A 27,284-nucleotide genomic window follows, 5' to 3' on the forward strand; every position below is an offset into this window, starting at 1 on the left:
CACATGAACTATACCCATATCAAAAAGACCCACACTGCCTAAGTTGCATGTCTGAAAGTCTCTTTGTTTCTTCGGCATACGTGGGTGGCCTCATCAAGACTGTATCTGGCTATCTTTCCCCAGAGCACGTAAGTTCCCTGGAGACAGGAATCTTGAGTTTTCCTCCTTGCTGTTTCCCACAGCTGAAATGAGTAGGTATTTCAGAATGAATGAAGGCTGCAGGAAATTCAACTTTCCCAATGCATTGCTCATGTTGTCCTCCAGGTGGGGCTGATGAGCCCCTTTTAGCTACTACGCGTTGGAGGGGACAGCAGTGCTGCTAAGGGTCCAATTTAATTTTTTTCCTAACTATGGGTCCAGTGTTCTGCGCTTCTTTTCTTAGGTGATGTATGGACTCTCCTTTAATTTATTTCTTCTTATTCCTTTTTTTTCTTCTTATTCCTACAGGAGGAAAGAACATGGGCCTTTACCAAAAGCACTTCTAGTGTATCATCTCATCTTTTTTAACCTCATAATTAGGCTTATTATCCCACGGGGTGAAGGGAAAACAAACTGCATGAGTGAAGAGCGCAAACCTCATAGTATTAACTGAAGCCCAGGTAAGAAATACAGGTTCGACTACCAACTACACCCCTCCAACAGACTGCTTTGATTTTCCCCAGGGTAACTGCTTTTTGTTCTGTCTTTTTCCTTTTTATTGGTACCAGGGATAGAACTCACGACTGCCTGCTTGCAAGGCAGGCGCTTATGCCGCTGAGCTGAATCCCCTGCCCCAGTAACTGCTCTCTTGATGAAGCTTCAAGAGAACTGCAAGTCTTGAGCAGCTATTTTGCATTTCAGGCCTCCAGACTGTCTGCCTGCTTCCCCAGTGTGTCCTTCTCTTCTACGGGAACACCATCTAGGGCACTTTGTCCAGGGACCCAAAAGTCCACTGACAACCATTTCCTGCCCCAGGTAGGAGGAAATGTGCTAAATTGGACTGCAGTACCCAAGGGATAAGAATCTTCTATGCTGGCTGTTGTGCAGTCCTCATCCTCATTGCAGTAAAACACAGGCCAGGAAGACCAAGGGCAGCTGCATCTGTGAAAGGAAACAGAAAGCCATCTGGTCCTCAGGGAAGGATGTTTTCAGTTCCTGCTCTGGGCCTGCGTGAAGGTGACAGTCTGGCACTGGAAGCTCTTTAAGATGGTTTAAACTTGGGGACACTGGGGGCATGAAAGAAACTGATTCACACTGTCACAAAATAAGTTACTGCCAGACTTGCAATCTTGCATCAGGTTTCATGAGCTCTTTGAATTTTCCTGCTATTCTGTGTATGAGCTTTCATTTTAAGGACACACATTCTAGGCAGTGCCAAAATCCCAAGTGGTACTAATTTAGCTCAGTTCCTATCTGTAAGGTCAGATGGAATTTAACTATATTCAGAGATTTTGGTGGCAGGTTTTTTTTCCTTTCACTATAAATCCTAGATTTCTTACTCTCTCTGCCTTAGACTGGCAAAACAAAGCTTTGTGGAGCAGAGGGCATGTACCTGACAGCACAGTGAGGCTTGTGCCAGTTTGGTGATCACGCAGAGTCAGTGCATCTTTCCCTCTAGTGAGCCTAGTCTGTTCCTCAACCTGTAACCACGCACTGTTCACTGAGGCACCTCTGCAGAGCTGCTGGGACTGCCAGCTCTTTCCCCCTCTGCAGCACAGGATGAGGAGCCACCACAGTGCAGAAGAGAATAAGGGAAGCTCTTACAGGGAAACTACAAAGTTGCCTCTAGAGGGCAAACAAAGTTCGTTTCCATCTACTGCTTCCCTAGCCAGCTGACTCAGCTAATAATTCTTCAGTCTGACTGCACAGTCCACATCAGGCCTTGCTTTGCTTGCTGTCATGTTAGGAGAGTAACTGGTTTATAAGTGACAGCGCTGTAGTTGCACTTGAGTGCAATCCTTCTTTCCTGCTGTTAGAAAACCTCATCTTCAGAGACTACCAAAAATGTGGTGTGTGTTCTGCTTCAAACACTTGGCTCTGTTGGACTATCTAAGCCAAGGAAACTGAGATGAGTTGAATTATGAGATATCTTTATTAAAATGTGTCCTTCATTAATATGTTAGCATACATACAATATACACACATACATATGTACACTCTTTGACACACCTTACAGATGCCAATACCAGTTTAACCAATAAATTAAAACTAAAAAAGGTATGGGGAGAACTAAGGGTAAAATTTCTTTTTATCTTTTATCTGGTAAGAAATTGCAACTGTCTCAGAATTTCCCTGGGGAAAATGTGACCAGAGAATCTCTGAAATAAAACACATACCCCCCCTCCCAAAAAAAAAAAAAAAAAAAAAAAAAGTAAAAGGTTTCAAAAGATGCAGTTACAAATGTGCTTCTCACAACAGGAGCATTCATTCCACCTCATACTCTGGCTTCTGCACCTTCTGACTTCAAGACAGTCTGTCCCTCGGCTGGGGCAGAGAGGCTCTTGTGGGCACTTGGGCTCGGTGCACCTTGGGTTCTGGGAGTGGAAGGGCAGACTGCAGTGTGGGAGCGGGGGGAGCCGCACTCATCTGAGGTGATGTCTGGCACATCGTCTGACTGCGTGTCAGAGCTCTCCAGGTCACTGCGGATGCTCTCCGGCTGGGCCAGGCTGATGTCCCAAGCTTTGCTTGGTGGGCAGTCTTTCTGTTCACAGCTTTGGTGTCTGCAGGCAGGATCCTCTTCATTGCTACTGTTACCTCCACCACTACCTTCTTCTTCATTTTCCACCATCTGAGCATGGACATGGAGTGAGTCCTCCGTACTGCTTCCACTCACTAACTGGTAGTGGCTTGGTTTGGCTTCAATGTCCACTTGGATTTCCATGTTATTGCATTCTCTGTGGAGACAAAAGCCACTGTGCTGAGTCATGGGCATGGAGCATGCTATACCTGTTGGTAAAAGCAGTTTGTGGGTTCAGAACAACGAAATTAAAAATTATGGGTAAGGGGCTGGAGATTTAGCTCAGCGGCATAAGCGCCTGCCCTGCAAGCAGGCAGTCGTGAGTTCGATCCCCAGTACCGATAAAAAGGAAAAAGACAAAAAAAAAAAAAAAAAAATTATGGGTAAACAGCGAACTAGAGCTCATGTTTTGCTGTGTGCGCATGTGCACACCCCCTCAGTAACTCTCCTTAAACATCTACACACAGCTTCTAAGTGTCAACTGAGGGCCAGAACCTCATACTATCTATCTCACTCAAAATATGAAAGTGAAAGATTTATGCCTTTTTATCACTGTGTCACAATTAGAAACCAGACAGTTAAGAAGTACTGCAATCCCACCAGCCAGACACACTGCTCAAAATGAAACAAAGAAAGGCCAAGGAAACCATATCAAGAAGCAGAGAGCAGAAACTCTAGACTCACAGAGACTGATGAACACTAATCCAGCACTTTTTAAGTTCTATGTGAGTAACGGTACACTTACACTAAGAGCAGGCATGTGGTGGTGGGAGTGGAGGATGGAGAGAAGGCTGAAAGGAAGGAAGGAAGGAATTTCTAAACATCAAATGCTAATAAGAACCAAGTCATGCCAAACACTCCAGGACCAAGAACTTGCTCAGTGAATTAAATCACAAGGCCCATGACATAGCTTGCTAGATGGGGCGTAAAGGAGGCAGTGAGCTTCGGGAGACCTAGTGCCCACCAGACACAATCCAATGCACCCTGTTCCTGGCAGCCGGCTGTCACATACCTGTCCTGTGGGTTGTAGGAACTGATTATGGAACCGGCCATAGCTCTTGTGCTTGCGTTGTCACTAATTGCACCAAGACTGGCTGTGTCTTTGGGGAATATTTCCTTTTGGACATCGGCTTGGACTTCTAACCTGTGTAAAGAGGGGACGTTCAAGTTAATACGAGACCTGGCATTCTGAGAAAGACTGCTTCCTGGCACACATCTCTTCCATTATTCTCTTGCGAATTTGTGATGATCTGTCTGATCATCTCCAACTGTCAAACAGCTCAAACACATGCCCACACATTTTCTCTCTCAAATATCTATTGAAATCGTCCCCTCCTTTCTAACCCACTACCATTGCTTTACTTCAGGCCTTCAACATAGGCTGCCTGGATAATTACCACAGGGCTATCTTTCCCATAGGCCCTCAGCCCAAGTCAAACAGCCTCCAGACCAGTGCCAGTGTGGACAGAGATCTGTCACTTTGGCAGTTCTCTAACTCTTGGCTGCCTCCTGCCAACAGGAAGTTAGGGCCTTCCTGGTCTGCCAGGAAGCTCTCTTTCCAGTTCCATCTCTCATTGTAGGTCCCAAATCATAGTCATTCTAAATTTATACTTTATACCTCCATGGCTTTGTACATGCTACTCCCTGGAAGCCTTCTCTGAAGTTTTTCTCCTTTCTTTGCCTGAAAAAGTTATATTCAGTCCTTAACAACAAGAGATACAATTTTCCCTTGGTCCAACAAATCAGCCACTTTCAATTAAGTACTTCCACAGCCATCTCCCACTCACCAATTTGTGTACCTCTTTTCCACTCCTCTGTGAGCTCTACAAAAAAAGACTATACCTCATTCACACATTATCCTCTAGGCCTTGGACATAATAGGAATTCAAACACTTAGCAATCAAATTACCTCCAAGCTATAGGACTGAAGGACTCATCATCAGAGCTAACCTCCCCGCTCTGTAGAGCAGCACGTTCCCAATGGTGTCTCATAGCTGAGACCCATAACTATTTCCTTTGTTGGTTTTAACACCATTTTGTTGCACACTTAAATTTTCCTCATAATGGATTTCACAGTCAAACCCATCTGACTCATTCACTTCCTATAAAAGAAAGGCTTTCACAGAACTGGAACAGCTGGATTGGCTAAGCTGCAGTTTCAGCAAGTCACTCTCCAATTATGTCTGTTTGCTCTTTTAAGAGAAGCTGGCTTTCAGAGAGCTCCAGCATATGGGGGTGGGATTCCCCTCACAACTGACATCAGAGTCATGGGACACAGTCAGCAGCAGCCTCCATCCAAGCACTTGTACCTTTGCTCTCTTTCTCTACTTCAAGTGCCCTTCAACAATGTGCTGAGGAAGCCAGGCGTGATTGCACATGCTTGTAAACCCAAGCACTCAAGAGGCTGAGGCAGGAGATCACAGAGTTTGAGGCCAACATAGGTTACATAGTGAGTTCAAGGCCAGCCTGAACTACATAGTGACAATCTCAAAAAAACAAACAAAACCAAAATCAAAACAAACAAAATGACAACAAAAGAATGTGTTGAGGTATGGTAAGGGCAGCAAAATGAGGGGCGTGCAAAGGACAGCGCACCTGGTCAGGGACCACAGCTGTAGCTGCACAGATTCGCTCTCAGCTGGCAAAGGCCACACCACCTACTTCCCTGGTTCCCAGCTACTGGGTCATGTGCTATGTAAGACAGTCTCACCAGGGAGCCTTTTCTAATCACAAACCATCCCCAGGTCCCACTGCAGGGGACTCTGAGTTACTAATTCTGGGATGAGCCCTAAAATCTTTTTTAAGAGGTGCCCAGGTGACTGACAGGCACAAAGCTGTAAGATCTAGCTCACCTTAAATACTTTTAATAGCCAAATGGTCATCTAGTCTCACTTTAAACACTTCCTATATTCTCAATACTGTACCAAAATTATTTCTGTCTAGTTATTTTAATCTTTTTGGTGTAAGTCACAGAAATCTAATCCTCTTCCTAGCTGAAGGCCTTGAGATGTTTGAAGGTAAGCATTTCCCTACCGCCCTACACTGCTTTGCTCCACCTGCGCCCCTCCCCAGGCTGCTCGTCTCAGTGAATCAACTGCTTGTCAACCCCTCTGAATATATTCTGATTTGTCTAAATGATGAAAGTCATAGGTTTTACATATTCTCAATACAAATTCATAGAATTGATCTTTGTCTATCAAATGGGGACAGGAAGGTTACAAGGACCATAGTACTGGTATAATAAGATACAGTATAACTGTTGTTCACTGGAAGCCAATGACTAGCCCAATCAAGAACCAACCTCAGGAATTCTAAAAAATGCATTTTTCCAGTCATGGTGACCCATGTCTGTAATCCCAGCATGTGGGAGACTGAGGCTGGAGGATCTGCTGTGAGTTTGAGGCCAGCCTGGGTTACAAAGTGAGTTCAAAACCAGCCCAAAATGCATAGTAAAACCCTGTCTCAAAAAGATTAAAAAACAAAACAATACCAAAAAAACCCCAAAAAGCAAAACAAAAGTCTGTTTCTTCCCCTTTTCGAAGCAGACAGCCCAAGGCAGTAGAGGGAGGATCTAAGTCAAGATTATTCTTTACATGGAGCAGCTATGGCACAACAGAAAGAACTCTAACTTTGTTCAAAGTAGAAGAAAACACCTCTGACCATTAAATCAAACAGAGACAGTGTAGGGAATAGACCTGGTATAGATGGCTTAGTATCACTTATAATTTCAGCTATTTCTGTTAGAAATTACTTTTTTGCTTACCTGCTGTATTTTCCCTTGCCACTGGAGAGAATGCCACCACTCAGCGTACCCCCTGAGAGGGCTGCAAAGCTGGCTGTTTCACTGTAAGGGCCTTGCATTACACTGAGTCCATCTGTAGGGCTTCCACTGGTGCTTAGCACACTAGTCAGGCCTTCAATGCTGCTTTCCCCAATGCTGGGATTTTTGAGGGCTCGCCAGGCATCAGCCACTGTGGATGGAACCAAACACCTCAATTTGAGACAGCACAGCATCAAAACAGTTTATTAGGCATTTTTTGGTACTGGAAATTGAATTTACAACCTTTCGCTTACCAGGCAAGTGCTGTGCCACTGAGCTATATCCCCAGTCCTTTAGTAGGCATTTTTGTGCAATAACTCTTCAGAGTGCACGATTTTCATATAGAGAAGTACTAAGATATTCACTCAATAAACAGCTACTATATGCAACCATCAAACATTGGGTGTTTTAATAGGTTTGTATTTAATCTTGACATTAACTAGGTACTAATAGCTTCACTTTTAGACAAAGAAATCAGAATTTAAAACTAAATGACTACACCAAAGTCACAGTCACACCAAGTTAAAATTGTGATTCCAAGTCTAATATTATTTCCACTACACTGTAGCTCCCTTTAATTAAACTGGAGATTTCAAAATATGTTTAGGTGATATGTGGATTCTTGGAGGAAGCCTGAAAAACTTTTGGGGGGCTCTATGTCCAGGTCAGTTAAAATGGTAAAGTGAAAACAACATTTAAGTAGAAGTCAAGACTTGTTCTAGTACCTTCTCTGCAGAAGCTCTTAATAGCTACTAAAATAAAAGCTTAAGAAGTTCTCATTTAAATAGGGATAATAATAGCCCTTGCCCTCCCCCTTCAGAAAACTGTTGTAAAAAGTAAGATAATAACTATGTAAAGTCCTTTGAAAATTATAAAGTACCATTCAGATATCAGGCTTTATTATAATCACTACTGCCACCAGCATACTTGGAGTTACTTCGAATCCTACTAGTTTGTACCTGCCATATAGAGACAAGTATCAGAGGAATTAACCTAGTAGTTCTGGAACAAAGAAATGAAAAGCTAAAAATACTTTACCCCTGCAAAGCTCATTATCTAAAATAATTCAAAGACAAGCTCTCTGTAAAATGTACTGAATTTTATTAATTTTTATCTTGTGTTCTTTGAATTCCAATGGAAATAAAAATCTTTTTACCTGTGATTGGCCCATCATCTTCATCAAACTCAATTTTCACTCCCTTTCCATTGGCTGTGCTAACTCCACAGCCACCTCCCCGACAGAGAGAAATGGGCACAACTCCATAGACATATGCCAGCATAATGGGGACACCAATTCCTACGGGAAGAGATGGAAGCATGTCAGCAGGCCATCAGGTTGCAACTGCCGTAAATCATCCAAGGCTGGGCAAAGAGAAAGCGCTTTACAAAGGGCCAAGAAAGACAGTGGGGAGCTCAAAAAGGCTGCCTGATGTAACAGATGACAATCTGACTTGCAATCAGAAAGGTCTGGCTGAGAATTTTAGCTCCAGTTCACTGGCTGCTTGACTACGGACCTACTCTCCCAGAGCTGATGAGAATGTATGCAGTGCCCAACAAATATGTACTGTTTCTACTTCCTCTCTTTTATTCACTGAGTAGGAACAATGAAGAATATAACATTTAATAAGGGGCTACTGGAGTTCAGGATCCCTCCACACTGTTAATTCCAAAATTACACTATGACCAGTTATAGTGGCAGGTGCCTGTAATCCTTCCACTCAGGGGACTGAGGCAGGAGAGGCACCACAAATTCAAGCCCAGCCTGAACTATATAGAGACCCCATCTCAACAAAAACAAAACAAAACAAAAAAACTGCTCTATGTGAGGTAGGAGGGCTTTGTTATTGTGAGTTCAGAAGAGTGTCTTGCAAAATGACCAGGGGAAAGTTACTGCACCCTTCTGTTTATGAACATGCTGTGTTTGAGAGGACTGTGAGGGTTAAACGAATTGATACATGCAAAACATCAGAACCATTCCTGGCACATGAAGAAATGTTAGTTGTATGTTATTTTTCTAAGGCAAATCCTTATGCCTCCCAAAATATTGTGTCTTCAATTTTTTGAGTCCCATGGCAAGATGATGAAACAGAGGGATAAAAAGCTAGAGCTGAAGGCAGTTTTCTTTAATTCAACTTTTTCTGTGTACCAGACAGTTCCAGGCACTAAATGAAAGACAGACTCTAATAATTTACTATAGCCAAAAAATAATCAGAAAAGTATCAAGTAGAGTTAACTACCAAGGTGAGTCTGGCATAATGAAGGATGGACAGCTGGCCAGCTGGCTGGACTGGTATGGCTAGAAAAGTAGCAGAGAAATCATGGGCCTGTCTAGCTTACCAACACTGACAGCCGCAATCACCGGGGAAGCGATGACCGATAAAGTCACTCCTCCTGTGATGGCCAAATTCCTTTTGTGTTTGGAGGTTTTCCTCCCTTCATACCTGCTGTGAATCTAAGAATAAAAAAGAAAATCCAGATCAGCAGTTTAGGACACCAGTATTTTGCCAGAAATAAAGGACAAGTGAATGCTCATTTATAAGTTACATATCTTAAAACATACCCTCAACCCTAACTTTCTCAAATTTTAACCTAACTCAGACCAGGAATACATAAACTACACAGACGTGTATCCATGTCCACGCAGAGGGACATGGATCAGGGGAATGAAGTAAGCATTCAGGGGAATGAAGTAAGCATTTCATTTTTAGTCAGTAAGACAAGCCAGGACCAGGATGTTAGTAAGAACTTTCAAATCTCATGTTTTTTGTTTTTATTTTTAAATTTATTTAATAAATTTAAGTCATTTTTAGCTAGGAACCAGCTGGTTTTCAGACAGCTCTGAAATAAGTATAAACTTTTCTCATTTTCCTTGAACCTTTGCCAACAAGCCTGATGGTGGAACAGGCACCGAACTCAGCATGTCTTACCTTCCTTCCAACGTAAACAGGAATGCCAATGACCATGGCAGGAATGGCAATACCAGCAATGAGAGAAATCCCCACAGGAGCCCCAATCAATGTGCCCAGCTGCCAAAGAATTTTCTTCTTCCGGCTCCATGGCTTCTTGCCCCAGAATGTACAGCCAGAGGGACTACAGAGGAAACAGGCTGAAATTAACGTCAATTTCACGTCAATTTTATAAACACAGCTATGACCACCAGAGGACTTGATAAGAGCACCAGCTTTTTTTCAATAGGAGTGATTAAGTTACCAGAGGTGACAGGAAACAAGTGTATTACACAAGGAGGGCAAAGGATAAGCCCAGACTATTAGAGCTCTTGGCTCCTAGTAGCTTTTGGTAAAGACAGGTCTCCACAACTGAAACTCCTTTTCCTCCTCCCCGACTGAACTCTATCTTCCTTGACCCATTAACAGTGATCCAGTTTCCTGACTGACGCTTGGGATTCTGTGTAGCCTGTGCACTTGACATCTCATTTAAATGCACTGTGCCCTGTAGCTAGTGAACACGTTGCTTCTAGGAAATGATAAAAAGCTTATCATATTCTTTATCTTAGTTTGATACTCCTGGTTTGAATACTTTTACACTCAACCCTGCTGTGCCTGATTCTTGTTCCTCATTCCCTTTGTGCTATCTTCTGTACCCAACAGGATAAGCATTTTTTTTTTTTTTTTTGGTACCGAGGATCAAACTCCTGACCTCGCACTTGCCAAGCAAGTGCTTATGTCGCTGAGCTAAACCCCCAGCCCCGAGGATAAGCAATTTTGAAAGTAGAAATCATGTCATATTCACTCTCATGTCCCTAACAACTGTTACATAGTGAATACTGAAATGTTCACTAAATTGAAGGTGAGGTATTTCTGTACACACAGTGAACACCACATGACAAAGTTTCTAAATATTTACTCTAGAAGAATATATTATTTTTCACTCAGGTCTTTGGAAACTCACTACATACAATAAACCATAAAAGTCATAGTTTAGTAGGACTAGACATATATACAAAGTAGTGATGGCATTTATAATGAAAGCAATAAAGGAATGCCAGTCAAGAATGAGGCAGAAAATAAGAATGATAGAGAGCCAAAATAATAAAAAGAGACACAGGGAACAGCAGGCTCAGGTTGTATGAAACACAGCATGACTAGAAAAATAGATTAGAGCTAGATTGGGGAAAGCTTTCAAAGCCACACTAGAGGTGAATGAGACACATTCTAGAAGGTAACAGAAATGATGCCAGGAGGTTGCTGAGCTAGAGAAAAACATGATCAGAGGGTGCATCAAAGACACTTTTCATAGCTTCCTTATTCTGTAATGACTAAACAACTACATCTTTTTTTCAAAATGGCTAAGAGAATAATACCATGAAAACAAGGGACTGTATTTTCTATCTCACCTGAGGTAATGCAAGTCTGAAATCTCTTTCATACAAAGCCAGCAGAATTCACAGCCACACACCGCACAGGTCATGTGATTACAGCTTCCATCGTTCATCTTGATAATATAAGCACTGCAGCGTGGGCATGGCTTGATGTCATCTGCTGGGGGGAAGAAGAATGGGCAGGAAAATATCCCCAGTTACACCTAGTTTGCCTTAGTTGTACCTAAAGGCATACATAGGAGATGAGGAAGTCAAGAACTCTTGACTGAGAATTCCAAAGTATGCAACACATTTTTCTGGAAGGTTGGCTATGTCTGGAGCTCAGGAATTTTCATGTAACAGATCCTGTTTCATACTGAGCTGCCTATTCAGTAACTGACATCTTATATAGCACTTGACTCACATTTTGCACAGGAGAGTTCCCTAGAAAGAAAAATGGTTCTAAGAAAAATAGAACTTCCACCAGCCAAGAGACTGGCAGATTTAAAAGCAGAGTGCTATGGCAAGAGCAACCTGCAGCCTGGGATTGCTTCAAGCGTCTTTTGTTGCTGTGGAACTAGGGGTGAACCCAGGAATGCTATACCACTGAGCTGTATTTCCAGACCTTTTTCTTTCTTTCCTTTCCTTTTTTTTTTTTTACTTTTATCTTGAGACAGAGTGCCTTCTTGCTAAGTTGCCCAAACTGGCCTAGAATTTGTGGTCTTCCTGCCTCAGCTTCTTGAGTAGCTGAGATGATGGCTATGCCTCACCACACCCGGTGTGGCTCTAAGTTTTGATAATTGTTAGTTCAGTACACTAACTTTTCAGGTTCAACAATTATTACTGTAACTTGCTATTAACAAATCCATAGTCTGTTCCCATCATACTCTCATTATCTTGTTTCCTTCTCAGTTATTGGGGATTGAACCCTAGATCTTTGCACTGAGCTATATTCCTAGCTCTTTTAATTTTGATACAGGGTCTCACTAAGTTGCCTGTGTGGGACTTGAACTTCTGATCCTCCTGCCTCAGTCTCCTAAAGTGCTGGTGTGCATCACTGCTTCTTCTCACGATATCTTTAAATTCAAAATGTTAAAACCACTGTGTATGCTGTTATAGCATGTACCTGGTAATTTTCACAGCTAGCTAGAAACTATCTTAGTAAAATGATAACTTAGGAGATTATTCTGAGCCAGGAAAAGTGAATGGTAAAATTGTTCCCACTAGCCTCTCCCAAATGACATCAGTGAAATTAAGATACATCATAAACAGCAATAAATCCATTGACACGTATTGTGTGTGTGTGTGTGTGTGTGTTTGAGACAGGGACAGGGTCTCCCTATGTGGTTCAGGCTGGCCTTGGGCTCACTTTATAGTCTAGGCTGGTCTCAAACTTGCAAAAATCTGCCTGCCTCAGCCTCCTGAGTGATGGGATTACAGGAAGATCTGTCTGCCTCAGTCTCCTGAGTGATGGGATTACAGGAAGATCTGCCTGCCTCAGCCTTTTGAGTGATGGGATTACAGGAGTGCACCACCATGTCCGGCTTTACACTTTAAAATAGGTTTACTCTAACTGTGAAGGCTGGAACTGAAAGTGTGGCAGTCTCTTTTTAATGTTAATCCTTAATCTCTACTGGTATTTCCTTTTCTAAAATCTACACCTTACATCTAAAACACTGATGCACTTTTTTTTGTCTTTTTCCTTTTTATCAGTACCAGGGCTGGAACTCACGACTGCCTGCTTTACAAGGTAGGCGCTTGTGCCGCTGAGCTAAATCCCCAGCCCCCAACACTGATGCACTTTAAGGTAAAAGGCAAAAAGTACAAATTAATACTATTTAGAAGTCTTTCTGCTCACAATGAGAACACTGAAAAAGGTCCTCAAGGAAGGACCTAATTGTTCTCCAATCTAAGATCTACTCATTAAAAAGGAGGAAACTTAAGATTTTAATTTTGGGGGCTGGGATTTAGCTCAGCGGCATAAGCGTCTGCCTTGCAAGCAGGCAGTCGTGATTTCGATCCCTGGTACCGATAAAAAGGAAAAAGACAAAAAAAAATTTTTAAATTTTGTTTTATTTCAATTTTATGTGGCTGGGATAACATATAATAGCCAGAGAGGGAAGTTACATTTCAAATATAATGTATTATTAAAAGTACAACCAAGCCTGCAATCCCAGCATTTGAGAGACTGAGGCAGGAGGATCTCTGTGAGTTTGAGACCAGCCTGAACTAGATAGCAAGACCCTGTCTCCCTGCCCCTGCCCCCTGAAAAGTAAAACTAAGCTGGGCACAGTAGTATGTATGCTTGTGATCCAGCTACCTAGGAATCTGAGGCAGGACTGCTTGAACCCAGGAGTTTAAGGACACCCTGACAACATCCCATCTCAACAACAACAACAAAGACAACGACAAGTGGCGATGTAGCTCAGAGGTATAGTATATGAGTTCAACCCCTGCAGCACTGCATTTAAAAAAAGAAATAAATGATATTTTCTGTTTTTGGATCACAAGAATACTGAGGTCATATAATAAGATAATCTTTTCCAATTGGGCTCACATTATGAAATACCAAATAAAGAGACAATGAGATAATGCCAACTTATACCTGGTCCAGATTCTTGCCCATAACTGAGACCTGAAGTGTGTTTGGTCCGAACTCGCAGTGTCTGTGCCCTCTGCTGACGGGCCATATCGCAGGTCTGATTTGGATGCCATATCTGCTTGCAGTGGTAGCAGAACTCAGTCTGGCAGCCTTCTCTTTCACAGGTTAGCTTTGGGCAGCTGGCACAGCCATAGGCAATTACAGCATAACTGAGTAATGAAACAGGAAAAGATACCAGTAAGGTAAGAATGATCTAACCAAGACAGATATTATTCACCAGGGTGAATACTGTTTGGCACCATCCTGCCTCTATATGCAATGCAAAGAACACACACACACACACACACACACACACACACACACACACACACACAGAGAGTAAGGTCTGACCAATTTTGTGTGAGAAAGTACATTTGCTTTTGATATTCCCAAAACAGTTTATTTCCTGAAAAAAAGTGGGAGTAAATACCATATTTAATGTGAATTCCTAGCATTGATTCAATCAGTTTAAGCTGCCTTAGGAGTCGCGGCTTGCCACAGCTAGTTTCATAAATAACAAGGTATAAAACTATTTCCTTTCGATGGTTTGCTATATTTAGAGGTCCGAATTTGTTTACACGAAAGAACAGAACACTTTTTTCTTTTCATTTTTTCCATTTTTCATTTTCATGTTTCATTTTTTTTATCGGTACCGGGGATCGGAACTCACGACCCACACACTTGCAAGGCAGGCGCTTATGCCGCTGAGCTAAATCCCCAGCCCTGAGAACCCTTGTCAAGTACACAGCTATTACAAATACTAAAGCAAGTATACTTTCTCATGGTAACTTCTGCAGTGGAGCCAATCCAACCACAGCTTGGGAGACAACAGCCCTACCTGGCCTGGTGGTCGTCTTCTGCTGAGAGCTAGTTTTATCTTTCCATGTTCCTTTTTTCCCAGTTCAATTCTATACCTTTCAGTGTCTTTTTTTCTTGACAGCATTCAAAATTCACAAGTACTACCTACCTCATTATATAGTATTCTCTCTTATACATTCTTGGCACACAGATAAACAATTCAAAATTTCTCAGCACTAGCACCCACCATTACTTGTAATTCACATTTCTTTACTAAGAATAAGTTTCCCATAAGCAATGCATTTACTATTACTCTTCCTGATTAATTCTTTGTGTGCAAGTGGAGGGATCAGGGTCTCACTTTGTAGTTTAGACTGGCCCCATACCCAGTGTTCCTCCTGCCTCAGCCTCCTGAGTGCTGGGATTACAGGTGTGTACCACGATGCCTGGCCTTCCTGATTAATTCTAAATGTCAGCTAAATGCTCAGATTGCCTTACCAAGTAGCCACTTGTTTTAGACAAAGTATTTTAGGAAATTAATTTAGAGAAACAAGTAGAAAGTTTTGAAAGGTTTCAGCACAATTTTTAAATAGACTAACAATTGGAGTCTTAGATATTGCTCTGTTGTCTACTATTCCATGTTCATTCCCCCAATCCAAAAACCTCAAACAATTTATGCAAATGGATGATAAGATTTTCTTGGATTTATTCTAGCTTGTATTAGATGTTCAACAAGGCAACTCAAAGTTCTCAGGCTTGTCATAGATTCTGAAAATTGAGGATGACACTGTAAATATAAATGATGTCATATTTCCTATGTCATGCGATACAAACTATTACAAAGTTCTTCTCAGAAAGAACAAAGTGAGAACAGGTCAATTTGTGAATGTAAATGATTCACATCCTGTAGGAGTTCTGAGCAAACTTACCCCACCTAGCTGGCAAAATAGCTACTAAAGATAAACAATGTGTCTCCTGAACAAAGCTACTGCTACAATTTTGTGTTAAATGGGAAAGGCAGGTAAGAAATAAGACAGCTTCTGCTTGTTTGTTTTTTCAGACAGGGTCTCACTATTTAGTACTGGCCTTGAATTTGCTTATATAACCCAAGCTGGCCTCCAACTCATGGCTATCTGCCTGCCTCAGCCTCCTGAACGTGAGACTTACAGGCATGTGCCATTGTGCCCAGTTTAAAAGTACTTCTGAGTGTACAAATTAAATCGACTACTCGTCAGGATGCCTTGAACACTTCAGGATCCATTCCTACATCACATGGTGGGGGCAAATATTGAGATTCTTGCTTAAGTTTCTAAGTACTAGGGATTGAATCCACAGCCTAGTATATACACATTAAGAATATACCACTGAGATTCCTTTTTTTAAAATACAGGTCAAATCACTATGTATGGTTCATTTTAGTTCCTTCCCTGCCAAACCTGGAGGCAGGGACCGCTTCAATTTCTCTGCCTTCTTTTTGTCTGTGACGACCAAGGTACAGCGGTATTGCTGCATCCATCTTCCAAATTCACATTATCTTTATCTGGACAGAATTAGCCCACTTCTACCTGCTGTGCATAGGGATTCCCTGATTTCTTCAATTTTCTCAGGCATGAGGATGAAGCATATGGGGAAAGGGCAAACACCAAGAAGCCAATTTTGATTGTGCAATTTCGTTCCAAGGAAGTGAAACAACTCCAATCCTCATGAATGCATAGCAATCTATTACTATGACACAGAATTTCTTGGGGAATAAGACTTGGCATTCCCATTTGGGACACCCAGTCTAGGCTCTGACTCACACTGCATAACACTCAACTAACTAAATCCTCTAGATCTCAGTTTCTGTCCCCTAAATAGATGGAAGATAGGTGTTTAGCTACCTTCAAGTGTAGCTAAACACATTTTATGCATTTTAAAAAAAAATACATTTGTTTGTTGAAACAGGGTCTTGCTATGTAGTTCAGATTTGAACTCACTAGGTAGTCGAGGCTGGCCTTGAGTTTGTAGCAATTCTCCTGCCTCAGCCTCCCAAGTGCTGGGGTTATAACCCTTGCCACCATAGCCAGCTACACATCCTAAAAACTATTTGACACAGTATAATAACATGGCACACTGTCCTACATGTCCTGATTTTTGCATATTCCATTTCTTTTGCCTACGAATGTTTTTTTCCTACTTCTTGGTCCTGGTAAATACGCCTTTAAGAATCAGTTTAAATGTCACCTTCTCTATACATCTACTTAACCTCTCTAGGCAAGTGATTGGCTAGTCTGCCAGTACGCAACTGTAACACTTACATATTACATTGTAATTATCTGTTTTTATGTGCTTGTCTCCAGTCTCACTGGACTCCTGCTCAAAATACCTGTGTTGGATGATGACAGAGAACTGCTCTTGCTTTGGTTTTTTGACTTTCCCTAGGGCACTGTAGGTCTTCTCCGGCTTTCAACAACATTCTTCAATTTACCCATGTATCTGATTCCTGCCAGGCAGAGCAGCACATGCCTGTAATCGCAGCCCTTGGGAAGCCGAGAGGCCAGCCTGGGCTACATAGTGAGTTCAAGGCCAGCCTGAACTGCATAGTGAGACTCTGTCTCAAAAAGACAAAAACCACAAAACAAAACATGTATCCGTTTCCTTACTATAGCTAAGTACTATATAGTAATACCTTAGTACTTGGCTGTTTTGGAACTTACCCAGCTCGGTACCTGATCCATCTTGATGTGAAAACTTTGTTTTAGTACTAGTTGTTTGTTCGAGACTTGGTGCTCAAGATAGAAAATGCTGGTGTCAACTACTTTGTGACTTGCTACTCTTTCTAGCCAAAACCGTTTGTCTGGTGCTCATCGTTTTTGATACATATCACAGTTCCTGGATCCATGGTACCACTAATCCGAAAATGCCTATAAACTCATCTTAGAGGTAAACCTCTAATTTTTTTGTTCTTGTTTTTTGAGACAGGTTGTTGCTATGTAGTTCAAACTGGCCTTAAATCTACTATGTAGTCCAGGCTGGCCTCGAATTATTGGTGATCCCACTGTCTCAGCTTTTTTTTTTTTTTTTTTTTTTTTTTTGTCTTTTTCAGTACCAGGGATCGAACTCATGACTGCCTGCTTGCAAGGCAGGCGTTTATGCCGCTGAGCTAAATCCCCAGCCCTCCCCCTCCACTGCCTCAGCTTTACAAGTGCTAGGATTACAGGTGTGTGCCACCATGCCAGCTTATACCTCTAATTTCTAAACAGACAAATCTTCCCTAGTGATTGGAAAAAACCTTCCTTCTTGAGACCAAATCTGCCCTTACCACTTTGTTCCTTCCCTCCTGTGTCCTATCTTGGAACATGTTCCTACTCTGCTCTTTTAGCTTTACCTCATTTATTAATTAGAAGCTAAAAGGAGGGTACAGAAAATTAAATGCTAAGAATACAGACACCTTTTTTCCTATCAGTTCATACCACTTGTATTCATTTTAATATCTTAAATTTTTAGAAATACCACATGACAGACTAGACAGCTTTACTTTAACTTCAGTCTTAGGAGAAAGTATCTTCCATCAGTATAAATTTGCTTATACTCCAACAGAACCAGAGTTAACAAAATGTGTCCCTACGTTGTGTCTGTACGGCTCATCTCCAATCACATGACTTAATGACATTAACCATTTACAAGTGGACCCTGATAGGTTTGAGGATGGTAGATGTGAGTCAGGATGTCACAACAAGCCGTACACTTCACTGTCTTCCTTTCTCTAGCCCTATTTCAGACCCAACTCTAGGCCAGAGCCTTCTTATCAATGGTCACTGTGCTGCGCTCAAAATCCAAATTCTATTACAGGTCTTCTACCATGACTTACTCTTGTTTAACATCCTTCAACCAGCTGGGTATAGGGGCATACACTTGTAATCCCAGCACTCAGAAGGCTGAGGCAGAAGGGTCTCTCAGAGTTCAAGGCCTGCCTGGGCTACATAGTGAGTTAACTGGTAGCCTGAACTAAACACTGAAACAATCTCAAAAAAATTAATTACATTTTCAAAAACTGCAGGGAGTGGTAGCACATGCCCATGATCCCAGCACTCAGGAGGCCGAGGCAGGAAGATCCCTGGCAAGTTTGAGAGCCCAGCCTAGGGTACACAGTGAGGTTAAGGCCAGCTTTAACTAAATAGTAAGACGCTGTCTTAAAAAGAAAAAAATTATAATTCTTCAACAAAAGATAAAAGAGTACTGAGCCCAAGGGTAAAGGCTTTCCTAGCATGTGTGAAGTACTGAGTTTGTTCACTAGGACCAAAGAGAAAAAAGTCCTTCAACCCTAAAATTATTTTTTATTTTATATGACTTGGATGTGTTTATGAGCTAGAACCTAGTCTACCTTTCCAGACTGATCTCTAGCCACTTTTCAGACCATGCTACCCACAATATGTGATCAGAAGCTAACCAACCCAGACTCCAGACAGAATGGTCTCATCCTCCCTATACCTGCCCAGTGCTTGGTATTTGACCCTGGGCTGAGCTATATTCCCAGCTTTTTTTTTTTTTTTGAGTCAAGTTCTCCCTAAATTGCTCAGCCTGGACTTAAACTTATGCATCTCCTGGCTCAGCCTCCCTGAGTAGTTGGCATAGGATAGTATCCTATATTTTTAGACATCTATGCATTTGCTCGTAATACTCAAGTTTAAATGCTTGTTTCTGTACATTCATCTTGTCTCCTCTGTGAGATCTTTCTGGATAGTAGCATGCAAAACCTACTGTTCTTTCATCTAAGATATACTTGTTTGTGTGTATACATGGTGCCAGGGATTGAACCTAGGGCCTTGTGCATGCAAGGCAAGAGCTCTATCATTAAGTCACATCCCCAGCCCCTATTTTGAGACAGGGTCTCACTATGTAGTTGAGCTCCAGGCAATCCTGCCTCAGCCTCCTGAGTCTTGGGATTACAGGTATTATGTTACCACCATAATACCTGTAATACCTGTTCTGGGGACATAGTTCTGTAGTAGAGAATTTGCCTAACATGTGTAAAGCCCTTGGTTCAATCGCAATACTCTTCCCCTCAAAAAGCAAGTATTACATTAAAATTTGTAATTTTTTTACCTATTCTCTGCCTCCTAACCAAGTCAAACTCCCTGTAAAGAGGACCATGTCTCACTCAGTGCTGTGAGGTACATCTTACATCCCAGTACTCAGGAAGCTGAGGTAGAAGAATATTAAGTTGGAGGCCAGCCTTAGCTACATAGTGAGACCTTGTGCAGAAAAACAAAAGACAAAAGAGGGCCATGTCTAAATCCTTTCTGTGATAGCCAGTATACACCAGGGCTTTACACTGCATCATTCTCAAAAATGTCTGCTGAAGCTGGGTGTGGATGTCTGTAATTCCAGTAGTTGGGAACCTGAGGCAGGAGGATCTCTGTTGGGTTACCTAGTGCGTTCAAGGCCTACCTGAACTACAAAGTAAAACTATAAAAAAAAAGTATGCTGAGTGATTATCTGGATTATCTATTTTATTCTTGCCTACTCATCTTTGTTTCTCCTCCAAGAACACTGCTGCTCTCGCTCTTTACCTTTCTCCTCATAATATAATTATTTCCCTCCATTCTTCTAGAACCTAAATGAAATGCTTTGAACATGCGGTTTGTCCTACTCTAGAAATGCAAGTTCTTAATCTATACTGAAGATAAAATTCAGTGTTTAAGAAGGTAAGCCAGAGTGGTAATTACTAAAGAATTCAGAAAATGGCAAATTGGTATAAGTCCTAAGATGTTACAGAAAACAAACAAACAAACAAAAACATTCTCTAGTGATCTAAGTTTGGAGAAGATATTACAGTGCATATTAACAAAACTTACAATGTACATTAACGAGTTTAAAGACTAAATAGCTCAAAAATACACTTATTTTATTTTGCTTAACCCATTATTTTCCAAGCTTATTTGATCACAAAATATTTTTCTTTTAGGGCCAGGGATATAGCTCAGTGGCATAAGCACCAGCCTGGCAAGTTCGAGGTTGTAAATTCAATCCTTGGTACCAAAAAAAGAAAACCAAAATGTTTTTCTTTCAAACTATAACATACCTTGGGAAATATTGATGTAGGTTAAAAAAAAAAAAAGGAAAAAAAAAAAACCCCAAGATGTTTAGAGATGATAAAGATGTTAAATGATAAAGCTAGACCAAATAAATGAATTATTACAGACACTAAGGAGTTAGGTCAGTTAGTCAGTGAATAGTTTCATGCAGGAGAGTGATACTGTTACTCCACTTCAGAATGAGTACTTTGGCAAATATGAGAAAGATACATTGGGCTGAAGGAAGTAGGGACAGGGAGGATGCAAGGTAAAGTTGTGGAACTGCAAATAAGGAGTCAAATTAAGAGAAGAGATCTGAAGCTGAGCACAAAAGCCTGTAATCCCAGCTACTGAGGAGGCTGAGGCAGGAGGATGGGCAAGAGGACCACCAGTTGAAGGTGAACCTCTGGCAATTTAGTGAGCCTCTGTCTCAAAATTATAAATAAACGAACAGGACTGGAGATGTAGCTCAAGGGCAGAGTGCCTAGCATACAGAAGGTCCTGGATTCAATTCCCAGCACAGAAGGGGAAAGGGAGGGTACAAAATGGGGTGTGTGGGGCTGGGCAGATCTAGCAAGGCTTCAAAAAGGAAAAATAATTTCCTTCAGCAACTGAAATTTCACATTCATAGTGTTTGTTCTTCTCCATAAATGTGCTGGGAATGAACAGAAGCTTCCCGGTTTGGGAGTGGCCTGGGAAGGTCAATAGCTGATCTGTTTCCCAGAGTCAAGTGGGAGATGGGACTCTCTAGGTGACAAGGCAGCATGGAGAGGCTGCAGGGACAGACCTACACAAATAACTAAGGCCAAGACAGCCTTATTCTTGGCTAGCTGTACAGATGATCTTTCCCTATACACCAGGAAATTTTGTTGCCTACTTTGTTTACCCTTCATCCAGAGATTCTGAAAGGGTTTAAAGATGGTCAATAAAGCACTTGAGAGGAAAATACGGTAGTTACATCATTTGGGTGTTTCTGAAAACATCCTTTGGCAGAGATCCAAAAGGATAACAAATCAACTATACTAGTTATTAGCTATAAAACATTAAACCTCACATTTAAGTTTCTCAGAACTGGTTTCTCCTTTACAAAATGCATTTATCATCATGAAATTATATCTTTATAAGATTATACTCTGAAGACTATAAAGAAATGTAAAATGTCTGTTATTTCTATTTTGAACTAATTTTATCTCATTTGGATGTATATTTTAAAGATTATACTTGTTAGTTTAGTATATAAAATAATTTCTTCTCTTATTTATGAACAAAAATCATGTTTAAATATGAAAAAATATTCAAAACTCTGTTCTAAAGATATTTTGTTAAAAAACAGTGAATCTCTTTATTTATGGTGTTCTCATTAACATGAGTAGTTACAGTAAAGCTAATGATCAAAATTCTGTAAGATCACTGGCATGCCCCCCTCAATCTAATACAAACACACACACCAGGAAGACTTCATAATTTGATCTGTTGGCAGTAAACATGGTCTGGTGTGGCAAGAGATAACTGGCGCTTAGAGCTTCTTTTCTAGTATAACCTATGATTTTTACCAAGCCCTAGAAAACAGAACTCAATTTAAAAAACAAATAGGAACCACAACCTCCTAGCATTAAAGACATAGCAAGAACCAGGCCTAGTAGCATACATCTATAATTCCAGTATACAAGAGGCTGAGGCAGGAAAATCACCATGATGGGTTCAGGCCAGCCTGGGTCACATAGTGAGTTCAAGGCCTGCTTGAACTAGAGAATAGCAAAACTACTGGTTAAAAAAAACAAAACAACAACAATAATAAAAAAACAAACAAACAAAAAAAAACCCCTCCAAAAAACTACTGTTTGGGCCAGGGATTTAGCTCAGTGGCATAAGTGCCTGCCTGGCAAGCGTGAGGTTGTGTTGTGAGTTTGATCCCTGGTACCAAAAAAACAAAACAAAACTTCTGGTCAAATCCCTAAAGAACTTAAGACACTCATTAGGGAAGTGATATAACTTTAAAGTTATTCACTATCAAACTGCCTTCAAATTAACATTCAAATTAATTTTTTAAAATACATTGCAAACATTAAGTATGTCCCTCAAGTCAGGGAAGGATTAGGCCTATTTTGGGTAAGCAAAATAAAGTAGGCTGGACACAGTGGTTCATGCCTGTAGTCTAGAGCTTTTTGAAAGACAAATAGCAGTGTTTGTCTGTAGCCTGGCTCTGAGGCAGAAGAATCACTAGGAGTTCAAGGCTAGCCTGAATTACACAGTGAAACCCTGTCTCAAAAAAAGAAAAAGACAGATATGGTGGCAAATGCCAACAATCCCAGCATTTGGGAGGCTGAAGCAGAAGGATTATTGCAAGTTTGAGACCAGCCTGGGCTACAAAGTGAGCTCAAGTCTAGCCTAAACTGCATAGCAGGACCCTATCTCAAAGAATAAATAAGTAGAAAAAAATAAAATAAAATAGAAAAGCAAAAAAAAAAAAAAAGAGGTATCACAAAGGAACCAGAGAAGAAACTGGATTCTAGCATTGCTGACTCTCAATATTGTCTTTAGGCTTTACATAAAGAAACATGCAAACAGGAGCATCCCCAGTAATGAAAGCTATGTGGACAATGTTTTTGGGATACTGGGTATGTTTTTCAAACAGACTGGAAAGACTACTGGCCTTTACTGGAGTTAAGACTAGTGTTCCAAGCACAGTTCCATCACTCACTAGTTATATGACACTGAAGAAGTTACTCAATCATCATCTGTAACACTACAGCAAATCTCACAATGTTGTGAGAATCAAATTATACAGGATATACAGGTATTTGGATACTAGCTTGCTTTCTTACCCCAAATTTTACCTTTTTACATCCATAGAAATACACAGGGGGAAAAATGTATATACGTGATCATTATAATTATTTGGCTAATTAAAAAAATCAGGATGATACAAACTTAATAGTTGGCTAAATTAAGAAATGGCCTAATTCTTTAATTAACTCTCAAATTAGTAATGGTGTAGAGTTATTACTAAGCTTTCAAATTAATTTCTGCCCATTTTTACTGATGTGAGCAAAACTTCACAAAAATAAAAAAGAGGGGCTTTCCCATAAAGATGCTACACTTTGCAAAGTTTAAAGGAAGCTCATGTCTCAATAAAAGGAGTTAATACACTATTTCAAAAAACCAGGTGTAATGGTGCACATCTGTAATCCCAGCACTCAGGAGGCTAAGGCAAAAGGATTGCTGCAAATTTGAGGCCAGCCTGGGCTACATCATAAGACTCTATCTCCAAAAAACAAAACAAAACAACACCAAAAAAGCAGACAGCATCCTCAGTTTTTTGGCTCAGAAAATAGATCATCAGCACCTGCAAAACTTAGAAACCATACAAATTAATCTCTTAGTGTCAGTAAGGCCACCAGATAGCAGTGCATGGTGGCAGACACCTGTAATCCAAGCTACACCTAAGGGTGAGGGGTTCAAAGACAGCCTAGGCTACTCAGGGAAGCCCAACCTCAAAAAAAAGAAATATGTCTGGATTCAGTCTCCTGTGCCACCAAAAGAAAGAAAGAAAGAAAAAAAAAAAAAAAGGAAGAAAGAAAAAAGGAAAAATAGATCCTTCACCATTTACAAGAACTCTTCCTTCTAATACTCACTAACCAAAAGTGAAAGTGATCTACCATATTTAGTGTGCTTTTGACCGCTTTTCAGAGTAATTCAGAAACCCCATCTCTCGGTGAAGTTAAATAATACATCCATTTCTAAACAAGTTTAGCAGATTAAAAAAAGTTAACTCTTCACTCAGACACTCAAAAAATAGCTTCTTTCGAAAGACAAACAGCAGTATCATGGATGTCTCAACTTGGTCTTGATACACAGGCTACAATTAAGCCCTTCACTCCTTTGAAGCAAAGGAGCACACAGCTTTTTATGAGCATTATATTTATGCACTGCAAGGAGTCCCAAGCATGTTTCTTGCCCCAAAAACATGACACACAAGAATAAAATGTTCTGCCCAAGGTCATGGAGCAAGCAATGGCAGTCTGACTCCCAACCATTTAGATGAGTTCCTCTTGGCAACATGCACAATCATGGGCTATATGAAAATAAACTAATTTTAATTTAAATGGGGTAGGGGTGGTGGTGGTTGAATTTCTACTGAATGCTTTCCCTGAGAATACCTGGTGATATTTCAGCTCTGCAGATACAGCATATTTTAATTCACTGACCTTTGAAATCAAGCATACATAGTGCATTAAAATGACAGTTATCAAGATCGAAGGCGCTGGCAAACACATTTTCTTTTACCAACAATCAACCCCTGGGCATTCTTCATTCTGCTCCACTGGTTCTCTGAACCACCCATCACCATGTCCAAGGCAGCAAAGTAAAAACCAGTGGGTGCCTTCCAACAGCCTGGCACAGAACACAGCGCCCAACGTGCCCCCAGAGCCTGTGAGCAGTCCTCTTCCTCTATCCCAACTTTCAGGAAAAACGCCTTCTCCTGCAATGCTGCTACGTGTGCCCTGGCTAAATGGACACACCCCTCTAGTGCTGCCCCTTCAGAATGATATCCTCACTCCCTTCTTTGCTATATAATATGTCCTAGCCTCTCATGAAGCGCTGTCGCCCACCTTTGCACGGAGAGAGGCCTTCACGAATTCAGAACACCGCCCCTTCTAACTCGATGGACAGCTCCACTCCCCTCACCACAGCTCAGCCCCCACCTCAACTCCTTGGGCAGGGGCGGGGTGCTGGGTGCCTTCAGCCCATAAGCCTGGGATTGCGGATGGCTGGCCACTGGTCACCACCCGCCGCAGTGGTAGCTCGGTTCTCCTCGCGTGTCAGCCCTCCTGTCTCCGCGCTGCCGGACACCCTGGCGGGGGCCCTGGCCGCAGCCCCGCGCCCACGACGGCCACGCCCCCGCGCTCACCCGCAGTCCGGGGCCGGGCACCAGCGGCAGTCCGGGTCCGAGGCCAGGTATCGGCGCAACATGAACTCCTCGTACTTGTGCATGAGCGGCGGGTCGGCGAGCAGCAGGCGGATGTCGTGCGGGTTGAGTCGCTCGCTGCACTCGGGGCAGCTGATAGGCACCCGGCTCTCGCTGATCTCCAGGCGCAGGTAGTGGCGGAGGCAGTCGCGGCACGAGCGGTGCGGGCAGCTGAGGAGGCGCGGGGCCCGTTCGGGCGGCAGCCGCACCAGGCACAGCGGGCACTCCACCTCCTCCGCGCCCGGGCCGCCGCCCTCCGCCGCCGCCTCATCTTCGAGCCCGGGCCCCGCGCCTGCCGCGGCCTCCGCCTCGGCCTCGGCGGCCGGCTCGGTGGGCAGCGCTTCTGGCGGCGGGGCCTGGGGTGCGGCGGGGGCCGGTACGGGCGGTGGCGGCGCGGCCGGGGGCGGCGGCTCGGCCTGGGGCTTGGCCCGGGCGCGGCGGCCGCGGGCCGAGGCGGAGAAGACGCTGTGGAAGGTGAGGCGCCGGCGCCGGCCGCCGCTGCGGCACTTGGTGTCGGGTGCGGCCGCGTGTAGGGATGTGGAGCGCGGCGACTCGGAGTCCTTCTCGGAGCCCATGGCCCACAGGGGCCGAGGGGCCAGCGGCGTCCCGCGCCGCTACAGGTCCTGCCTCCGCGCCCCCAGCCGGCGCCCGGCCGCCGCGCCTCGGCCGCCCTCTCGCAGATTACAAACCCAGCAGCAGCTACGAAGTGGTTATAAAGCCTCCGCCCCGCACGCTCGGGCCACTGCGCAGGCGCCGGCCTCGGATACCTCACAACCCGCTCCGCCGCCACCCGGCGGCGCTGGGAGGGCCGGGGCCGGGACGGGGGCGGGGCCCGGAGCGCGAGGTAAAGCCCCGCCTCCGGCCGGTCCAGCTTCCAGCTCAGCCATGTTGGGGACGCTCCCAGCTAGCCAGACCCGCCGGCCGCTGTTCCTGGTCTCCACCGCGGATTCCGTTGCCCCGGTCATCGGCCCAAGGATTTTGTGGAGCTCTGTTCCTTACAGATCTGGAGTAAAAATAGACCCGGCTTGACCTGACGGCGGTGATTCTCAGCTGATCCATTTCATAGCATTTCTGCTGATGTTTGTTAGACAAACAGCATTAGTTTCCTTTGTAACTTTTTTCTTTTTGTACTAAGAATCGAACCCAGGGCCTTGCGCTTGCCAGGCAGGCGCTGTGCCATCGAGCCACATCCCTAGCCCTGCAAACAGAGTTTGTTAACAGAGAACATATTCGTTGAACACAGTGTATGGTGCTGCTACAAGGGATCTGATAGTTCATATTTCTTAAGCTAGTATTTAACACTGTCTTCTTTTTTGTACCAGGGATTGAACTCACAACCTTGCACGTGCTAGGCAGGCGCTTGTGCCACTGAGCTAAACCCTCAGCCCTTTTCTTTGGTGTTTTGAGACAGGGTCTCACTATGCAGTTCAGGCTGGCCTTGAACCGAGGCCGGCCTTGAACTCACAAAGGTCCTCGGAGTCAGCCTCCCAAGTGCTGGGATTGTAGGCATGCGCCACCATATCTGGGTCGCTGTGTTTGTGCGCCCATCTCCCATTGTCTTCTTGGGACTTCGTTACTTATTTGTGGAAGGAGGCCTAGAGTTTCTTTCCTGGAAAGAGTTTCTTTCGATCCCCCTTCTCCAACTCCTCTGACTGGGGACCTTTAGGCTTCCTAATGGGAGACAGGCAGACAACTTCATCGGCAATAAAAATGTGTCAGGATTAGGTTTAATGAATTGGCCTATGGTAGAAACATTCTCTTTCCATGAAAAATGAATCCAAGTGTAGGGAGTCCAAGGCCACTCAGTCTTCAGCATTTAGTCTTAAGATTGCCTTATTATGGTTTCCATACAAACAGTGGGAGGAAACTGAGAAAACAGATGTACTTTCTTTTTAAGAAGACTGCCTAGGGGTGGGGATATAGCTCAGTGTCACAAGTGCCTGTTTGGCAAGAATGAGGTTATGAG

General features: G+C 42.9%; 1 protein-coding gene across 3 annotated transcripts; it reads right to left on the minus strand.

The window, feature by feature from the left end:
* Window positions 1-2,052: 2,052 nt before the first annotated feature.
* Rnf19b (ring finger protein 19B) lies at window positions 2,053-26,050 on the minus strand. 3 transcript variants are annotated; one of them, XM_063236002.1, is made up of 9 exons: window positions 25,262-26,044; window positions 13,460-13,665; window positions 10,891-11,035; window positions 9,464-9,626; window positions 8,874-8,988; window positions 7,693-7,833; window positions 6,480-6,687; window positions 3,729-3,860; window positions 2,053-2,873 (listed from the first exon to the last, which is right to left on the minus strand). In XM_063236002.1, the coding sequence occupies exons 1-9, from the start codon at window positions 25,891-25,893 to the stop codon at window positions 2,414-2,416; spliced, it is 2,202 nt and encodes a 733-aa protein (XP_063092072.1). In that variant the 5' UTR covers window positions 25,894-26,044; the 3' UTR covers window positions 2,053-2,413. The 3 variants fall into 3 exon arrangements, with proteins under 3 accessions (XP_063092072.1, XP_063092073.1, XP_063092074.1); XM_063236003.1 differs by having other exon boundaries at window positions 10,891-11,032; window positions 25,262-26,042; XM_063236004.1 differs by lacking the exon at window positions 3,729-3,860 and having other exon boundaries at window positions 25,262-26,050.
* Window positions 26,051-27,284: the final 1,234 nt, after the last annotated feature.

Source organism: Cavia porcellus, unplaced genomic scaffold (assembly GCF_034190915.1).
Source record: "Cavia porcellus strain 051 isolate PalLab524CR breed Dunkin Hartley unplaced genomic scaffold, mCavPor4.1 scaffold_25, whole genome shotgun sequence".
NCBI classification, from domain to species: Eukaryota; Metazoa; Chordata; class Mammalia; order Rodentia; family Caviidae; genus Cavia; species Cavia porcellus.